The sequence below is a fragment of the Vanessa atalanta genome, chromosome 29 (assembly GCF_905147765.1).
Source record: "Vanessa atalanta chromosome 29, ilVanAtal1.2, whole genome shotgun sequence".
In the NCBI taxonomy this organism is placed as follows: domain Eukaryota; kingdom Metazoa; phylum Arthropoda; class Insecta; order Lepidoptera; family Nymphalidae; genus Vanessa; species Vanessa atalanta.
Window position 1 is genome coordinate 5052623 of NC_061899.1, and position 20797 is coordinate 5073419.

Consider the following 20797-nt stretch of genomic DNA (forward strand, 5'->3'; position numbering starts at 1 on the left):
AAAGCCCTACTACCAAGTAACTTAAATAATAATGAAGGGCAAATACGATACAAAGAAAAGCTTTTAGACCTTCGTTGACTTACACAGAACAATTTATCAAAGTTTCATCATAATCAAATGAATAGCTTAGGAAAAGAAACAAACGTTCATTTTTATTTATTATAAATATATGGCGCCATTACGAAAGTAAAAAAGTAGTATGGGGTTCGTATCAAGTATCAAAATTAGTTGCACTATAAGTGAAACTATAATTTAAATATTGTGTCAGCACTAGGATGACAAAGATTAATAAAATTCAGCCAAATAAATAGTTTTCGATTCTATATTGAATATATTCTTGTGAAATTACTTAAAGTGATGAAATTGCATTTGGAATGACTTTAATATACTTGTCTATTTTAATAATTGGATAACATTAATTACAGAGTTTCTTGTCGGTTATTCTTGGTAAAATATACATTCCGAAATGGTAACTTTAAAACACGAATTAAATGATGATTTAAAAGTGTTTATAAGAATCTACTTGAGTAAAATATATTGAGATAGCTCCGATAATATATTATATAATTAAAACTAAATTTTATAAATAGGTACGTATATTACTTACCGATTTTTGATCATTTCTTATCAATATCTTTGTTTGAAATATTTTTATTAATATTTGAGTAAAGTGTTAAAAGGTAAGCTTGTTTTGAAGGCCTATTTGTTGTGAAATTGGTTTCCATGACAACGCGTCCTCTTTGAAGCGTTCATGATTTGTTATATGACCAATTAGTTACACCAATTGTCTATGGAATTATTTTATTATCTGTGACCTAGAAGATTTACCTACATTTTTGACAGTCATTCTCTTTGACAATAAAAAAAACGCTGGAGTCCCTACTCCCTCTATGCTTAGAGCGTTTTCACATTATCCGATCCAATATCGGAGGACTTAATATGTATGAAATATGTAGGTATCTGTCTTTAATATTGTCCGATCCGATGTCAGTCTGTTGGCGGCACCATTGGATTCCCGTGAGCCGTCGGACGATATTGTTTGTAAGTGTGCTATACGTGCATTAAAATTGTCTCTTGTTTTTTTTTGCGCCTCAAATATAATAGACAAAGTAAATAAAGTTTTTTATATAGTGTACTATGATGACCTGCCCGCACGAAGTTATGGAGGAAATGGCCGAATTGGAACGATTTTAACAGAAATATACGAAAATAGCACACGTTGTTGGCTATCGGCTGTCAGCTATCGTTGTCCGATACCGACATCGGATCGGATAAAGTGAAAACGTTCTTAGAATCACAGACTTAGAAGGTGTATTCTGTAAGAAAAAACTCGAAACTCACTGCACTAACATGAGACCGAAATGTCAGAATATGCAATACCGACTTTAGCAATTATAGAGTACACGTATCAAAATGGCATATCACCATAAGTCGGTTGACAACATTTCAAGAGTGAGATATTTATTGTATAATTACAGAATAGCATTGCTTTGCCAGTTGTCATAATAATATTAACTTACTTGGCTTTATGCCAGCCCATCTTGGTAGGTACCACCCACTCATCAGATATTCTACCGCCAAACAGGAGTACCCAGTATTGTCGTCTTTCGGTTTGAAGGTGTTTCTTACAGCACTATTGTCTATGGGCGGTGATGATCACTTAACATAAAAAAACGCTTAAAGATAATTAATACATGATTGGGACCAGCGGCGTTTCGATTTTTCTTTCTTTTATGTCCTTTTTTTATGGTTTAGGTTAGGTTAGCAAGCAAGCTGGTTTCTAATCTGATAGAAAGTGATTACCACTGCCCATTGACATACCTACGTAACGCCGGAGAGCTTGCAGGTGCTTTGCCGGTCTTTAAAAAATGTTTAGGCTCTTTTCTTGAAGGTTCCCAAGTCCATTCCCCGCCAAAAATGCAGTAGAAGAGATGCAAAACCTAACGATCAAGCAGGTAGGAAGGGGCTTTATCTTCGATGATTCGAGCCGTTCTACGTTGAATACGGTTAGCTCCAAAGCGTGGAGTTAATGCTTGTTGACTTCCAGGCAGGAGGCATAACATACACATATAATTGTATTTAACTAACATGACTGTATTTTTAGATGTTGAAAAAGAGTAACTACTGAGCTTCTTGCCGGTTCTTCTCGGTAGAATTTACATTCCGAACCGGTGGTAGCTTTACTTTAAATAGTTTTCTAAATGACGATTCAAAAGTGCTTGTAAAAGCCTACTTGAATAAAGTATATTTTGATTGATTGATCCATATCTGCTGACCATCAGTGGTGACAGCAGTATTCCATGTGAGGTTGAATTTAAAACACAAACAAACCTCAAATATAAAGGTTTTATGTAAACCCTTATTTTATTCGTGCGATCTCGAGACAGCTACCTATTGAATAAAGAGTTACACTAAGGATATCCATCAGAGCTGGAATTAGAAAAAAAAAAATCAAATCAAATCAATCAAATCAAAAGCCAATCGTTGTCCACTGCTGCACATAGGCCTCTCCCAAGGTGCGCCAAAGCTCCCGGTCCTCCACCTTCCGCATCCCGTCGGTCCCCGCCACCTTCATGAGGTCATCGGTCCACCTGGCTGGAGGGCGCCCTACGCTGCGTTTGCCGATTCGCGGTCTCCACTCTAGGACTCGTCTGCTCCAACGGCCATCGGTCCTACGACATACGTGACCAGCCCACTGCCACTTCAGCCTGCTAATTTTGCAAGCTATGTCGGTGACTTCGGTTCTTTTCCGGATAATCTCATTTCTGATCTTATCCTTCAAAGATACTCCGAGCATAGCTCGCTCCATAGCACGCTGAGCGACTTTGAATTTGTGGACTAGTCCCGCAGTCAGTGTCCACGTTTCGGCACCGCATGTCATGGCAGGTAAGACGCATTGGTTGAAGACTTTCGTCTTCAAACATCAAAAAAACATTCAAAATAATAAAAATTCTTTAATACATATATTTATCATTTACAAAACCATCATAACGTTCGTCATCCTCCTGCAGAGCCAAAACAAGTGATTATAACAGTTACTTTAAACATCTTATAGACTTACCCGTTCAATACGCAGTTGGGTAATAATATACATTTCGCCATAAATATCTTAAAAACTATCGGCTTTACATACAAACACTGCTTAGGACGTGACTAAATAAACAATGCTGTCTTCTTTTTTCCAATGACAATTCAGTGATGAAAGAACGAGACAGAAAACAGAAAAATAATAACCGTACAGTGTTTATAAGCAAGGCCGTTCAAGTCTATATTAAAAAATAGACGTTATGGTATTGACGCCATGATAGGGTATAAAACAAAATGTCACAACTCATAAAATATAAAAAATCTCCAAGCCGATTTTCCCCATTCTATAGATAGGACTGGATTTTATTCAGGTCATTGACCTTTATGTTTTATGTAAGGTTGTCTCCTCATCTATCGAGTATACCATTTCAGACAACACTGCTGCAATTCTTTGAATATACGAAAGAATATCCGACACATACCGGTTACCTCACATTTCCTATGTTAACCACGTGATGAAGTACAGACAAAAACTAAACAAATAACTTGAGCCTCACATAGACTACACGTATAACTCATGTTAATTATACTACAGTTAAACTGTTTTACAAGCGTGTCTGTACGTCCTATATGTTTAAAATAAATCTTCAATATCGCTGGAAATTTCGTTTAAGTATTATATATGAAAGCGAGCATATCCAAAAATCAACAAATTTCAACTTATGCCATTTCATCTAGTACCCTATCGTGACGCCGATGGAACAAAATGACGGTCTGTATTAATAATACATCTATACAGTTTTTAAATTTAATTAATTTAAAATTGATTAATTTTTTTATTAACTTTTTCACGTCAAATATAATAATCAATCAAACTTTCAATTCCAAAAATTACAATCAAGTGAATTAAATAATTTAATTGAATTTAAAAATAAAACACTTGAATTTATACTAAAATTGATTCTTAATTGTTTTAATTATACAAATCTTTATACACATATATTTTTCTAAGTTTTTAGAAGCGTTTGCGCCACAGGATATGAAACATTATGTTTTGTCAAATCGAATTACTTGAAAACTTTATTTAAGACTCTTTACAGATGACATAACTACTTGGCTCCTAATGTTGGTGGCGCATTGGGGATGTAAAAAATGGTTAAAATTTCTTACGGCGCCAATGTCTATGGGCGTTGGTAATCATTTACCAAAAAGTGGCCCATTCACCTAATCCACAACGATTTTGAACTATCTAAAAAAATAATAAACAAAATTCAATGATACTGCCTCCAAATAAATTCCCGGTTAGGGGTCGTGACGTAACACCCATAATCAAATCAGTTTCGACCAATCACGAGCACATACGTCATCGTGGTATTACGATTCATCCTGTATATCATAAAATCGTTTGTCACATAGCATAGGTTTATTTTGATAAAGCGAGCATACTCTGAGAAGGGGTTTAGGGAACATAGAGGGGAAATGGGAGGCGTATCGTTATATGAATTCGAGACGGGCAGCTCGTAACCGACATTGTTGGAATAACTGTTTCAATAATGTCAAGAGTACGAATATAATGAATAAAGATTTCTATATTAAACCATAAAAAATACATAAAACAATTTCAAATACATTACATACTAATCAGTACATACGTTTAAAATACACAATTGGAATTTGCCAAAGCGGCACTTTTCTGATGCCATTCACTGGCATTAAACATAGGAAAAAATACTTAGAATTTCTAAAAATAAAAACTAATTCTTCTTCAAACATATCTTACAAATGTAACTTTATAAATTTCTTCTTTGTAACGTGATAATGACATCAAATACGATACAATACGCAGTGATAACAACTTTAAACTTTTTTATTCGCTTTCAAAAGTAAACTAATTGTGATGACGATACGACTGACCACTGTCACTATTTACGTGAGTCGTTGATAAAACCTCATTAACCGACTTGCAAAAGAGTTACAAATGAGTTCCATGCCGGTGATAGCTTTACCTTTAACAGTTCTGTAATTGCCTACTTGAATAAAGTATATTTTGAACATTTTCTGACAATTTCAATAATGACCTTGACGTTGATTTTCTACAATATTTTTGCCGAATAACTGCAAAAAACTCCTCTAATGAGAGATAATCACTTATTTTACACCACAGTATACAGTACGAATATCATATTGTACTAAAACACAGTCGAGATATCGAGTGCTTATACAATAATCAACACACAATATCGTATGCCGTTTTATTATTCGATTTGATGACATTTTCACATTAAAAGGCATTTGGATAATATGATGAACCTAACAATCTGAGTAGGCTCTCGGAAACGGATTGGTGATAGAGTACCGTTGCCGAACTTCTCTTTGGAAATATAGATACTCGACATCCGACAAACGAAGTTATTATTACTTGGTCTCATTTCACAAAAACATTGATAAATAAGACATATTACCCAATACAAGATTATGTTAATGATAAAAAACGTGGACTTAGTTTCCAAGCAGGATATAATCTGTAATTGGAATGTTGGAAATGAGTAACTACTGAGATTCTTCTCGGCAGAATCTACTTTACATTTAATTCAACACAAACAATAACGATTCAAAAGTGATTTTATGAGCCCAATTGAATATATTACATTTTGAATTCAATAATATCAAGTCACTCCCAAGAGCCTACTCCATATTTTACTTAAACTAAATAAGATTATATCAATAAATCGAATAGATAAACAAAATAATTTCATCGAGCACGTCGTCTGTCAACACGTTACTGACACTCCCTTAACACCTGCAAAGATTTCCTGAACAGCTCCTGCTGCGCGCGCGCGTGTTTGATCTCGAGTTCCGCCAAATCTATCAAACTGTGGAGTTAACGTCGATTATTATTTCGTTGTATTAAGATGCGGTTTGAAAAGGATAAGATAAGTAACAGCCTCCTAATTTCAGTCGACAAAACTCTCCTCTCCCGTTGATGAGACAGTTAAGAGCTTATTCCATCAATTGCTGCAACATGGGCTCGAGACTCACAAGTGCTTAATTTGATTATTCAGACGTAAGTCGAGCGAACGTCGCTAGGAAACCTGCATGTCGGATCAAATTCCGCCACCGATGCGTATCGAAACACCACGGTATAAAACTCCAAAATCTTCGAGAGAACAGGAGGAATTTGCCCAACAGGGAACACGTACGGGCTGTTTACAATACATAGAATAGAATAATCTAAAAAGTCAATTATAAAAGTGTAAACAGAGGATATAACAAAAAAAACAAGCCCTCGTCTAAGATCGCACCTCTTGCGGAAAGCGGCGACGCGGCGCACGCGGAAGTCGAGCAGCTCCTCGCGCGCGCGCGCCGACAGCTGCTCGAAGCGCGCGCACGCGTCCGACTGCGCCTGCTCCGCCTGCGCGCGCGCCGCGTTAGCCCTCGCCACTCGCCCCGGGTCGCGGCGAGCCCGCGCACCCCCGCGTCCCACGTGCTCGCCCCGACCCACGCGCCACCGTTACGTGTTCGCGAGATATATACGACTGTGCTCGAGTGACAGGCCCACGTGACTAGCGCACGGTTACTGGCTTTACGTGTTTTCCTAGGCATGAGCCCGTGGACATTGGCGCTGTGAGAAACATTAAAGATACCTTACATCGCCAATGCGCCACCGACCTTGGCAACTAAGATGTTATGTCCATTGTGCCTGTAGTTACATGACTCATGACATGACTCGCTCACCCTTAATGTACAACAATACTGCTGATTGGCTGTAGAATATTGTCGTACATGCCAGCCTGGCTTGCACAAATACCCTACCACCGAGTAAAAAGCTCCAGGTTTACCATCCCTTTAACATTTTATCAACCCGCTTTAAAATTTGACCCCAAAAACTCAGTATACTGGTACAGTTAGCAAAAACACCAACGAGACAGTTGACAAAACAATTTATATTGTTTTTTTAATACTCCTATTTACCGCTCCAATTGAGCCATGGGCCAACCAAACATGTGCTCGGAGGGGGGACACCAATGGCACAAGACATCAGGATCGAACCTGCGACTTTAAAACCATTGCGCTCTTGACGCTTTAACGGTCAATCCATAGAACGAAAACACATTAATACCGGTACAGTTATACATTCTACACTAATATGACATGATAAAATATAGCCATCTCTTTCACACGTACGAGGTTAAAAATTATAGCAAGACTTAAAGTGGTTGTGATGAAAAACAAAGAAAAACGTCACTGTTATTGCAAAAGGACGTATGTATAAATTTACAATTGTACTAAGCATAGTACCTTATTTATTTGTGGAGTGGGGGGGTTCTGGTTCGTGTTGTAAGCTATATAGTATAGTTAATATAGCTATATTGACTTTATAGATTAATAATTTGTCGTTTCCATGGTAACCACGAAATAACATACCTTATAAATCAATAGAATCATGAATCACAACACATATTCAGTGACTTACGACCTTGTACAATTTTGAAATTGAAACAATTGTTACATACGACCTTTTCGCACTAACAGTAACGTAGTTACATATATAAGCCTCATGCGGATGTTTAAAAGCGTGCGTTACCTCCTGGACCTCCATCGGCTGTGTGTGCGTGGGACAAGAATGTGATATTAATTAATTGAATCGTTTTCGAATTACAATTATATATTTTTACCAGCGAAACCCGACATACGTCATACCTACACAGGAGTGACGTCACCGTGTAATTGTAAGGACCGTTAGTTTATTTGCCTAGAAAGAATGGATACAGTCGAAAAAACGACGAATATTTTTTATTACAACGCACCAATTTTAGTTAAATTATAAACACTTTTTTTTGCCTTCGTAGGCCGACGAGCATATGAGCCACGTGATGGTAAGTATTCACCAATGCCCATAGACAAAGGCGATGTTAGAAATATTAATCATTTCTTACATCACCTATGCACCACCAACTTTGGGAACTAAGATGTTATGTCCCCTGTGCCTGTGATTACACTGGCTCACTCACCCTTCTAAGCGGAACACAGTACTGTTATTTGCTGGTAGAATATTTGATGAGTGGATGTTCCCTACCCAGACATGCTTGCACACAGCCCTACCACCAAGTAAATAATTGTTTAGTTAAGTTAACTTACCTAAACAATTAATATTAAAATTGTATGCATTTTATTTTAAACTATTTATTGAATGCTCCGCTCACAATATTTCTAGATCTATACTAATATTATAAATGCGAAAGTCAGTCCGTCTGTTGCTCTTTCACGGCCGAACTGAATCGAATTTGATAAAGTTTAGTATGAATCAAGCTGGAACTCCAAGGAAGGACGTATGCTACTGCCGCCGCGGTTGTCAACTAGTCACCTATAAACTACGGTAACATATATATGGTCAAACGGTAAAATAATTGACGTCATATAATACCATCGGTGTACAAAGTTTCTGAACGAAATATACATGTTAATTTTCCTGTTTTTCGAACAGTGTACATTATTTTTTTCAAATCTAACATGTATTTTTTTTATTACAATCTTGGTTAGTTTCGGTCGTATCTAGCAAGTAGTGTTAGAATCACTAACTCTTGTACTACGGAGTTTAAATTTTGAGTCAGTTATTATTTTATGGAACAATATATATGGTCTTACAACAGGATCCCGGGAAGCGTTAAAATGCCTCTGTTGCCAATTTTAAAATAATTTAAAGGAACTTTTGTGTGCTAAAGTTCATGGCTGATGGGACGCCTTGGTAGTGAAACGATCGCCTCCTGGTTATTTTTCTGTTATATTTTAATATAATAAGCTGTGTTTCTTTCGCCAGTTCTTCTCAAAGGAAGTTTCTTTTCGAACCGGTGGTAACGTTTAATTTGACCATCAATAAGTAAGTGTAATGCTTCTATATTGAATAAAGGAATTTGATTAATTTAATTTACAAGTTGGTTCAGTTTCAAGACTAGTTATACACCCAGTTTGGTTGCAGACTAACCAACACCTCAACGGTCAACAGAATAAAAATATTTCTTTTAATATTTTTTTATAAGCTAAATGTCACCACTGAGACATTAATATCAAATGAGGTCATAGCACATCTGTGCATCCCGATCCCTGTGTTAAATAAAAGGTATTCTACGCTTGTGATCGTGCAGAAATATTATTGTAATGTATTGTGTATTTATGTGTACGGGGGAGGTGTGAAGTTATTTTTTATCTGTGCTTTGTACTCACGGCGTGCACGTCTTTGTTCTTGGCTCTTGCTCTTTCTAGATTCCTATTTGCTGCTTCATAGGCGGCTAGACATCTAAAAGAAAATATTATGTTATAAATTTATTAATAAATAAGGCTTATGTCATTATATATATATATAGGTTCCTTATAGGGTGTAGACATCCGCTAAGAACGGATTTTACGAAACCCACCCCTAAGTGGGTAAAACGGGTTTTGGAAGTTTGTGTTTTATAAATTACGTGCAGGAAAAGCGGCAGGTACAGCTAGTACAATAATATAGAGATGACAATAAGATTTTGATTTTTTTATTTTTATTGTGTTGTAAGCGGATGGGACAATTGACCACCTGATGGTAGGTGGTCTCTATCGCCAATAGACCTCGGCGCTGTAAGAAACATTAAGTATCATTTACATCGCCACTAACCTTGGAAGCCAAGTTATCACGTCCCTTGTGTCTGTAGTTACACCGGCTCACTGATTAAACCGTCCAACCATTCCAAACTCACCGATACCGAGTAATGCCGCTCGGTATTAGAATATCTGATGATCGTTGGATACCTACCCAGGCAGAACTAACAAAACCAGGACATAGTATAAACTGACTTGTCCGTAATTGACAACGTTTTTAATTTGAGTAAAGAGTTAACTAAAAGTAAGTAAGTTCTGCCCGTAAGGCGAAACTCGGGCCTCACCGCAGGCGGCGCACGAGCACGGCCTTGGCGGCGTGCGCGTCCCGCATGTAGTAGCGCAGCGTGTCCGCCAGCTTCAGGTCCTGGTCCGAAGCCATTCGACCCTCGATTTTCTGAAAACCGAAAATCTCTATCTCAACCACCTCTACTTATCCATTGAAGATTATATAAGTAGTTAAGTTAACGGATTATGTAGATGAAAAAATGGCGTAGACTAGTAATAATAGAATTACTTATTGTAATAATCTATGTAACTGACCGTCGGAAAAGAGTAACTACGGTGTTTCTTGCCGATTCTTCTCGGTAGAATCTACTTTCTGAACCGGTGGTAGGAATAACATAGTTTATTCATGAAAGATGACCATTCTTAATCCTTGCAAGAGCTTACATGAATGAAGTATATTCCGATTTGATTTTTCGGTTCGCAGAGGTCGTGTACAATAATATAACGGAAGTGAAAATGAGTTTTTCGTGACTTTTCTTGTAGCCATTCCACATACGTCCGAGGAGTTTCATTCATTACCCGAACATTTTCTATTCAACAAATCGCATGTATAATCTTTGCCTAAGAGTATAGGGTCACTCCTTGACCCAGTGGCTGTAATAAGTTCCACGTAGAGCACCAGGTGACCCTATCAACAGTCCAACTCAACAGGACACCACGTACATACCCTGCACTTGTCAAAAGTCTCGGCCGCTCGCGTGAGGAATCTCTCCGTGGAGGGCTGCTCCCTCGTCGCCAATTGAGTTATGCAGGATGACAGCTTGATGTGAGCGTCCGCTACGTCTGAAACATCATTATGACAATTGTCAACATCGGCATATAGATTTTTAACTTTTTCTATCAATAAATATTATCTCTATTGCTTCTCGGGACGCCGGACAGAAGTGATAACTCAAACTAATCCAAGTTGAACTATTTAATATTGAAATTTTTTAACTTGAGAAAAGCTTTGGTTATTACTTAAACTTATGTATATCAATATGATAATGTAAGGAAAGGTTTTATTAATACAATTGTTTTAGTGATTAAACATTATTCTTAGTTACAATTCTTGAATATGTACAGTCGGGGTAAGAAAAGGTTCGTCACCTTAAGGTCTATTTTCGTGTTCTCAGTGTGAGCGATAATCTGCTTTACCGATTGAGTATGACATATTGCGTCGCAATGTACACTATTTTGAACCTAGTTATCATACTATGTTAGTTTAATTTTATGTGCAGGTTTCTGTTTAAAGCTTTAGTTTCAAAATGTACTAAGAGTTTACGACTTGATAAAGGAATTAATTTGAAAACTGACGAAGGTTTTCTTACTCTGACTGTACATTATTAGTATCATTATTGCCTGCCTGTCGCTGTCGTCTGCGTCAAACAAAGGGAAGCCAGACAGACTGGCGCCGTAACGCGTTACGTAACGAAGCGGTTTACCCTCCCATAAGAAGTTATCACTTCAAAAACCTCTATCATAAGGTTTATAACACAATACAATACTTTTATCCTAATATAATAAATGAGCAAGTGAGTTCGTTTGTTACGCTTTTACGTCTGAACAACTCAACTATGAAATTTCGCATACAAATTGTCAGAGGCACAAAAAACGAACCCTCTCCCCTTTAAACGCGACGCAGCCGCGGGCGGAAACTAATCTATGATACATAATTTGAAGGATGTATTAAATTTGCGTAGTTGAAAACTTGGTTGCCAAACCCCATAGAAATTGGCATCTTAAGAAATATAGCCATTTCTATAACCAATGCGCTACCGACCTTATGTCCCTTGTGCCTGTAGTTACACTGGCTCACTTAACCTTTAAACTGGAACACAACAATACAAATTATTACTGCTTGGGGTTTGAATATATGATGAATGGGTGGTGATGATGTCCTCCTTGACGTGTCCGTCAATGGCGAATTTGGCTAGTGTGTTGTGCGCGAAAATGGCTTGATAAAACCTACCCAGACGGGCTTGCAAAGACCCCTACCAAGTATAAAGTTTACTTTTAATTCTCGTCTCTATACAATGTTGTTGTTACTTTAAGCTCACCCTTATGTTTGGAGGTCATCCTGTCGACTTTAGCGACGGCCTCCTTCAAGTGCGAGTAGTATTCCTGCAGGAACGCCGTTTCCTGCTCGAAGAAGTCGTTCACGTCCCTGACCGTCGCACCGAGATAAATCTCATCCGTCGTCGTCGTCATCGACCGCACCTGGTGATGAATTGCGACATTTCGATAGTAAGTGGATAAGAATTGAGAATTAAAACTTAAAGGCACGTCACGTCACACGAGAGAGAAGATATGGCGTTGAGGGAGAGAGAAAGAGTGCAATATATTAAAGCAGTTTAACTTTAATCACGTGTCTGGTGCTACATGGGTTTTATTTAGTGTTATGAGCGCTGTCGCCCCTAATGACCTTGACAGGGTCATCGAGTTTTAAAAGGGCGTGAAAATATTACTAATTGACTTTCATGCAGTATATTTATTGTACCGATCGACAAAGCGTTGTATTTGAAATTTTATTAATGAGTAACACTAATGAGTTTCTTACCGGTTCCGAACCGGTGGTAACTTAACATCTAACAAAATTTCTTTTAAAATCATATTCATAGGCCCACTTGAATAAAGTATAGTAAGTTTTATATTTGTAATATAAAGCTGAGATACAAACCCGGGCAAACACAAAACTTTCATGTTTTTTTTTTTTTGATTAAAGAATGTTAACAATGGCCCAAATTAATTAAGGAATTACTAATATTACTATTTACCCCTCCCTTTAAGCTTATCACTTGTGTCAGGAGTGGGGACGACGATAGCCCAAGGGTCAGAATCGATCCTGCGACATTTTACATCGTTAGGCGCTATTGATGCGCTATTGCGTAACTTGAGTTTAAAATTCATCTCAAACTTGGCGGTTAAGGCAAATTACGAGGAAACCTGCATGAGTCTAATTTAAATGAAATTCTGACACATCTGTATCCACCAACATGTGTTGGAATAAGCCCCCAAACCTTCTCAAAGGGAGGAGAGGCTTCAGCTCAGCAGTGAGACACTTACATACTGTTGTTTTATGACAGTTAATATGTTAAGCAATAATGAACTCACGAGGCCACCGATAAGGTCCATTTTCCCTCGCGGTTTCGCGCACAGGTCCTGCTCGTACTCGAGGAAAACCCTCAAGTGTGCGTCACTCCTGAACACAGGGTGAGCCGCTAAACGCTGCAGGAACACTTCGTGCATCGCCACCGTCTTCTTGAACGTCGCGAGATACTCCCTGGACAAATACATTAACGCATCATATTACTTTGCGGTTTTATCCGCGTTACAAAAAAAACGTTGCACTAATGGAATTGTCGATAAGCAATTCGAGTGTCGGAATGAATACTATCCTATAAAAAAAAGTCATTTTTTTTGTCTCAATATAATTATTATTATAAACACATTAGCTCTGGAATTAAATTGGTGGAAAATAGTAACTGTAACTAATGCATTCCTAGCCGGTTCTATTCGGTAGATTCTACTTTCCGAACTGGTGGTAGCTTTACAATTTAATTCAGCAGTGTAACATGACGATTCAAACATGCTTATATGAGCCTACATTAATGAAGAATGTTTTGCCTTTGATTTGGAATAGTCGCAGTACGTTTTTTCGATCCTCACGACAATTTTACACAATATTGAAAGGAGACATGATTATTAATTCGTTTCACTCACTCCTCAAGCTCCTCCTTCATCTTGAGGAACTCCTCACGGGTCAGAGCACCCTCGCCCTCACCGAGACGCTGTAACTTTTCACGAGACGCGTCGAAATCTGGTCTCGGCGGCGCCGGCGGTATCTGTTGTTAACATCAGAGAGTGTTCAATCAAATAAATAATAATGTCTTAAAAACTGGATGGTAGGACTTTGTGCTCGTACTCCTTGGGGTATTAGGGCTACCCAGAGAGGCTTACACGAAGCCCTACCACCAAGCACATTGGATAAAAACTGGGTGGGTAAAAACAGCTGATAAATATAACTTACAATATAACCAGCATACTCCTCATTCTCTTCGTATCTATCGTGGAGCCAGACAAACTCCTCGTGCTGTCTCACAACGAAGAACTCCGCCTTCTGGAACTCTGGCAGCGTCGTCTTCGTGTGAACCGTGAACTTGACCTTTTCCTTTTCGCTCAGAGCGTCGGAAATGTCAACCTGGAGAAAACACAAATATATTGCTGTACTATCAAACGATATTTTAAGGGAAAACCTAATCTCTTGTAAATAGTATTTTATATATCTTCACTACATAGTATAAAACAAAGTCGCTTCCCGCTGTCTGTCTGTCCCTGTGTATGATTAGATCTTTAAAACTACGCAACGGATTTTGATAAGGTTTTTATAATAGATATAGTGATTCAAGAGAAAGGTTTATATGTATAATACATGCTTAATATAGTAGAGAATAACTGACAATTATAGAGGTTTCTAATGTAATGTCATAATAAATACTTTTTTTTTGTGCTTACATTGCAAACGCTGGCTTAACCGTACGAGATAGATCAAAATAATGTACTAGAGTATTGTTCACATTAAAAGGTACTACAAAAAAGTACTTAATGGTATATTTCTATCTATTAGGAATAACCCACAGTAACCATTTTTTATCTTTTACTTTATACCAGAAATAATGGCTTATTATAGCGGTTTGAAAAATACAGTATTGATCCTTATCCAATTAAGTACCTAACCGTTAATCGGGCACAGGGAACTATTTTCCCACCCACCCAAGCTAGCTAAATTACCAAATATTTTTGGAATGGTAACATTTTAGGTTGTATTTTTTACACAAAAATAATCTTAAATACATTACATTATTTTCAGTTTCGATAATTTATATATGATTTTATATAAACTGATATCCAACATGACGCAAGAATATATTCAACACGCCATGAAAAACTGATTTTTCGTTCTGCCCGATTTAGGGTTAAATCGATTGAGCATTTATTATAGATCAATATGGCCTTTAACAGCATGCAATTTAAATAAATATTTTTGAAGATAATACAGATTTTAAAATGCAGGGATTTATATTTTGTATTGTCTAATGACAAAAAACCGTGAATGTTGTATATAAAAAACATTTTGTAGTATAACCGCGGTGGGTTACCTGGGTGGGTATCTATCTATCTATTCATACTTATAAAATAACATGTCCTGACTGAATGATTCATCATCGACGAGTGTAAACTATTGAATTTAGGGCCATAAAATTTAGTAAGTAGGATCGTTTTTTTGAATACACCCACTAACGAAAGAATTTTCGAAATTCACCCCTAAGGGTGTGAAATAGGGGTTAAAAGTTTGTATGGATGACCGTCATTTCTTAAGTTAGAAACATGAAAGTAGATACATATTTAAGCGTTTCTGAATATTATACCCTAAGTTAAAATACACATCAATGTGATGTACCACAAAGAGGTTTTAAATTAATAAAAATTAAATATATTCAATTTCCAAGCGAGCAACTCCCCGGGCAACAGCTAGTAGTATACATATCAATTGGACGGCATATTGTTTCCGACAACATCAATCATCGTCATATTGAAGCCAATCAACACAAAACCTTCATGAATCATACACCTAAAACCTTTCATGAATCACTCCATCCATTAGTGTAAGCCGTATAGAAATCCGATTGGTAATTTTTGAGTCAACGTACAGACGCGGCAAAACTTTGTTTCCTATTATAAATATATGTATATTTCCACTATGTTGCACCAAGACGTATACGTATATGAATCCTCGCTGGTCTAATAACTTGATAGAAGGCCACGATGGCCAAGATCTCGAGGTTCTGGGTCGGGACGAATAAAAGTTATTGTGACTTTCTATCGAAAAATTGAAAGTAACAGCCCAAAGTATGGAAGTTAAAAGTTTGTCATACTAACCAGTAAACTATTATCAGCTAATGAGACATTCTCATTCGGTTTCTTCTTCTCTGGTTTGATGTCACCGCTTGAGGGCGTCGACACAGCAGGCACTGACAGAGGATCGTGGTTGCTTTCTTCTACACAGTCCTAGAAACAAAACATAATAAAATAAATGAAATGTTCACTTATCAAATGAGCTGTGGTGCATCAGTGGTTACAAAGCGTCCATCTTAATTGAGTATTGTGATCAAACCCGGCACGCAACACTGAATTTGCATGTGCTTTATTGTATTCATAATTCATCTTGTGCCCAACGGTGAAAGAAAACATATTAAGGAAACCTGCATGTTTTTTTTTTTTTTATTTATTTATTCGTTACCACAGTTTACATAGCATATTTAAGGTTGGGTCTCTCTAGGGAGCATGATTCATACTCGTGTAAGAGGGACCCACTCTTCCATAACATGTTGTGTTATATAAGCAACCAAAGAATAAACAAACTTTTAATTAATATTAAAAAAAAAAAAAAACAAAGAAAATAAAGTAAAATCATAAAAACCAAAAAGGATAACTGAACTTAATAATTATTACAAAGTGCAAGTGTTTTTTGTGAGGCAAGTGTGATGTGCATAATGATGGCATGTGTCTAATGTCAATGGAATTCAGCCTCTTGTGTATCCAAAAACCAGATTGGGAGTAGAGAGACAGGAGAGCTTAGCCCATCAGTGATACAAATACACCAACTCTATTGAATAGACAGTTTTTTTAAAATGACAGAAAAACCCTTAAATCTTATTTAAAAGTATAACTTTAGATTATGTGTATACAATTAACACACTAGTCTAAAGGGGCTGTTACTATAATAATGAATTATTAACTTAAATTGATAATTATTGCATACACTACTGTTACAATATGACAGAATTTGATATTACAGTATTATCACTGTGAAAGAATTTACGCTTTTGATTTCTTATTCCCTTTTCTTTTACATTAACAGCCTGTAAATTTCCCACTGCTGGGCCAAAGCCTCTCCCTTGGAGAAGGTTTGGAGCATATTCCACCACGCTTCTCCAAGGCAAGTTGGTGGAATACACATGTGGCAGCATTTTGTTGAAAGACACATGCAGGTTTCCTCACAATGTTTTCCTTCACCGCCGAGCACTATAGTATTAAAAACGAAAATTAAGCACATGGAAATTCAGTGGTGCTTGACCCTTGAGTGCTGGTTTCTTTTTTCTTGCTGAACTGTATTGTTTTACACACTCTAAATGCCTATTTTATGCCTGATTAATACCTGTTTTATAATCTGGGGCAGTTTATATAGATATTACATTGTCAAACATTAAGGTTTTACAAATAATATACAATTAGAATAGGCTGCTGACACAAAATCACTGAACTCAACTACTTAACAGTTATTTCTGATTTGATACATTAAGATTTAAATTCATTATTCATTAATACAAATATCATATTGTGTTTGTATGTTTGATTAAATGTACTGTTACTTCTTAATTAACACATTCTATTGAGTTACAATTATTAATTCAAAAAGTTTTGTATTTTTTTTTTATATTTCATATTTAGTACCTATAAAATTTTAGTTGTTGTTTAAATATACATTTTCATGACTAATACGAGCCGCCTAATAATCGTGTATCACCTTGAGTTAATAACTGATAGCGGTAACTTTCGCGTTAGGACAAAACAAAAATTCCACGTCACAATTTCTATCCCCAATATTAAGTTCTTTTGCCATTAAATATATTATTATAAGCGACGTTGCTGTTCACAATGTGTTATTCAAAAAAAATCTCACTGAAAGATTTATGGAACAGGAATGTTATTAGATTCTAGTAGGATACGCCCCCCGGTATAAATAAAAATAAAATATAAAACATTTTTCACAGCTTACCATCATATTGGATTAGGAAGGAATTGGTAAATTTATTCTAGAGTTGATATTAACACAATTGAATGATTTATTAATTTGTTTAAATAATTCGGCGACACTTAACGAAAATCACAAAACAAATTGTCAAATATTCAATTGTCATTTGTCATGCTCACATCAAATTGACTAAATTTTAATGGCACATGACAGCGAAGTCAGTGTTGTTCTTAAAAAAAAAAAGGATAATTTATTACAAATTGGAAAACTGAGAACCCTGATACAGAAAATGACACTTGAGCATAAGTTAATTATTATTTAAATCCCGTGGATTTATATGAAGTTGCTTCTATTAGTCAACAAAATATGCTAGCTTATATTTTTTTTAGTAGTTATATTTATAATCAAAGATTATAACGACTATAATAAAAAATAAATATTCTAAATCTAAGTAGAAGTCTAAAAGAAAATTTATTATTATTTACTTTTTATAATTAACGTTCAACGAATCATTAGCATATTTTAAAAACGAATATCAATTGAAAATTTTGATGGAGTTTTTTGTTGCATCAAATATCAATGATCAATTGACGAAAAGATCTCCACGGAAACACGATATTCTTAGAACTGGAGTATGGTCACACCTAACTTTTATTGATCGATCGAAGCAAAAAATGGATCGCACAAAATACTTGTTTATTAATTATTTACATTGAAAATACGTTAAATACTTACAAAATGGGCACGCAGAAACCTGGAGAATGGGCTAACTCGCTCATTGCGCGATTCGAAGAACAAGTAACTACTAAAATATTACATTTTTTTATTTATTTATCTTGACCCACCCAATTTTCGTTACAAATTTAATTTTACTAATATTTTTTGGCGTATTATATTGATCTGCACTACGAAAATATTTTAAATGTATATTTGCTTTTATAATATTAATTTCGTTAATTTATATACAATCCTTCTACGCCTACGCAAAATTTCTGAACATTACCGAAATTCTTAGAACTAATTATCAATGTTTTAAAATATTGCTTTTATGTTCAAATAATATTCATCAATTTATCAAAACAGTTACTATGTAAAATAGTACTACTCTTGTAAAATAAAGTTCGCAAATAATATAAAAAACAAACAGGCAGTATCAATTTATATAAAAGAAAACCTTATTTTTTTTAATTGTATTAATAAGATAAACAAAATTGCAGCTACCGTACAAAACTGGAGCTCAGAACCTCCATTCTCGTATAAACGAAGAACAGTGCAAAGCATGTTTAGTTCAGATAAGCCGGCATCGTTTCTCTCTGGTGATCGCTGGCTTAACAAAAATATTGCAGAGAGTCAATGAACTGGTATGTATTAATCAAATTATATATTATATGTACTTATGTTACACTTAGTTATATTATACTGGGTGGCACATTGATGGTACGGTAATACGGTAATATTTCTTCCAGCACCAAAGTCTATGTCCAGTTTTGACCACTTATTATCAGGTAGATTTGCCAGGCCACCTAAGCCATTAAAAAAAAACACCTTGACACTTTCCTGTTGAAGTAATACAATGTAAACAGCATTTGCTACAAGTATAAACAAACTTTATAAAAATATATTTTTAAAACTAACAAACAATACAAATGGATTATATTTGTTATAAGTTTTATTTATTAAATATCAATTCATTATACATGAAGTTACCTACCTACCTAGCTGTCAGTTACGTTAGTGAATCTATAACAGGAAACCTTTTAAACTATGAAGTGTCTAAAGTGTTTTCTCTATAAGTGGAAACTAAATAAACTTAAATCTTAAGTTAAAAATTATGTTCGTACACCTGTGTACCATTAATAGACTGACGGCTCATGTATGTATGTTTAAATGGAGAGGGTGTTTAATACGTATGAATTGGAATGAATTCAGTCCTACAGGTTAATTATGAGATAGTATGTAATTTATGCTAGTAATTTCTTGGTGGTAGGGCTTTGTGGTGGGTGGCTTTAAGGTAGGTACCAACTGCTCATCATATACTGTACCGCTAAACAGCAGTACTCAGTATTCATGTGGTCTGCCTTGAAGGGTGAATGAGCCGATGTAACTACAAGCACATGGGACATAAAATCCTAGTTCCCAGGGTTGGTGGAGCATTACTAGTAAATAATACCAATACTACACAACCACCTTAACAATTAATAATAAACTAAACCTAATTTGTTAAAATTTGGTATAAAGAAAGCTTTACGGCTTACTTCTAGTATCTACAGTTATAATGTTGTATAATTTTTTTACTTGATTGACAGCGTGAATCAAATATTTATGACAAAAATAACACAAAATTGTAGACTTATAAAATAAGAAATTTTATTATATTATAAAAATGAATGGAATCTCCATCGAGTAAATTTCCTTTCGTAGATTGAAGATGAACTAGGATAATAATTTACCACCCATTAATTTTGTGTTGTAATAAATACTTCACAGCACTACTTAATTTGAATAATATTTCTTAATGGTATGTTCTGGTGAATAAAGACTAAACAAGCCAAACTTTAAGTAAATTTTACTTTGTGGTAAGGCTTTGTGCAAGCCTGTTTGGGTTGGAACACTCATCAAAAACTCTAAAGCCATACAGCATTACTTAGCATTAGCAGCTCGTAAATGTCCCACTGCTGGGATAAAGGCCTCCTCTACTTTGAGGAGAAGGTTTGGAGCATATTCCACCACGCTGCTCCAATGCGGGTTGGCGGAATACACATGTGGCAGAATTTCGTTGAAATTAGACACATGCAGGTTTCCTCACGATGTTTTCCTTCACCGCCGAGCACGAGATGAATTATAAACACAAATTAAGTACATGAAATTTCAGTGGTGCCTGCCTGGGTTTGAACCCGAAATCATCGGTTAAGATGCACGCGTTCTAACCACTGGGCCATCTCGACTCTTACTTTACATTACTTAGCATTACTTAGTATTGTTGTTTTCCAAGCTAATTAATTAATCAGGGTATTTCTTAGTGGCAAAGTCCATGGTCTAGGGTGACGAACTACCATCAGA

At 36.0% G+C, this 20797-nt stretch overlaps 2 protein-coding genes across 7 annotated transcripts in view; one reads left to right on the top strand and one right to left on the bottom strand.

The window, feature by feature from the left end:
* Window positions 1–2934: 2934 nt before the first annotated feature.
* On the bottom strand, window positions 2935–17903 carry LOC125075103 (sorting nexin-32). Of its 2 annotated transcripts, XM_047686717.1 has the most exons (12): window positions 17762–17903; window positions 15862–15990; window positions 13952–14122; window positions 13645–13766; window positions 13036–13204; window positions 11982–12141; window positions 10610–10725; window positions 9942–10051; window positions 9250–9322; window positions 7613–7630; window positions 6330–6439; window positions 2935–5900 (listed from the first exon to the last, which is right to left on the bottom strand). In XM_047686717.1, the coding sequence occupies exons 1-12, from the start codon at window positions 17765–17767 to the stop codon at window positions 5807–5809; spliced, it is 1278 nt and encodes a 425-aa protein (XP_047542673.1). In that variant the 5' UTR covers window positions 17768–17903; the 3' UTR covers window positions 2935–5806. The 2 variants fall into 2 exon arrangements, with proteins under 2 accessions (XP_047542673.1, XP_047542674.1); XM_047686718.1 differs by lacking the exon at window positions 7613–7630.
* A 509-nt stretch (window positions 17904–18412) lies between these two features.
* Window positions 18413–20797, top strand: part of LOC125075077 (neurofibromin) — a 52653-nt gene continuing 50268 nt past the window's right edge. For all 5 annotated transcript variants that reach the window (XM_047686666.1, XM_047686669.1, XM_047686668.1 and 2 more), the window contains exons 1-2: window positions 18413–18535; window positions 18955–19098. In XM_047686666.1, the coding sequence (XP_047542622.1) occupies window positions 18476–18535; window positions 18955–19098 (204 nt within the window). In that variant the 5' untranslated portion in view covers window positions 18413–18475. The remainder of the gene's footprint in view (window positions 18536–18954; window positions 19099–20797) is intronic.

What these genes read in the sequence shown, in the direction of transcription:
- LOC125075103 (XM_047686717.1), bottom strand. An exon ending in ATGAAGGAGGAGCTTGAGGA is followed by an intron (nt 13,205 to 13,644) that starts GTGAGTGAAACG and finishes GTATTTGTCCAG; the next exon opens with GGAGTATCTCGCGACGTTCA. An exon ending in TGGACCTTATCGGTGGCCTC is followed by an intron (nt 12,142 to 13,035) that starts GTGAGTTCATTA and finishes ATTCATCACCAG; the next exon opens with GTGCGGTCGATGACGACGAC.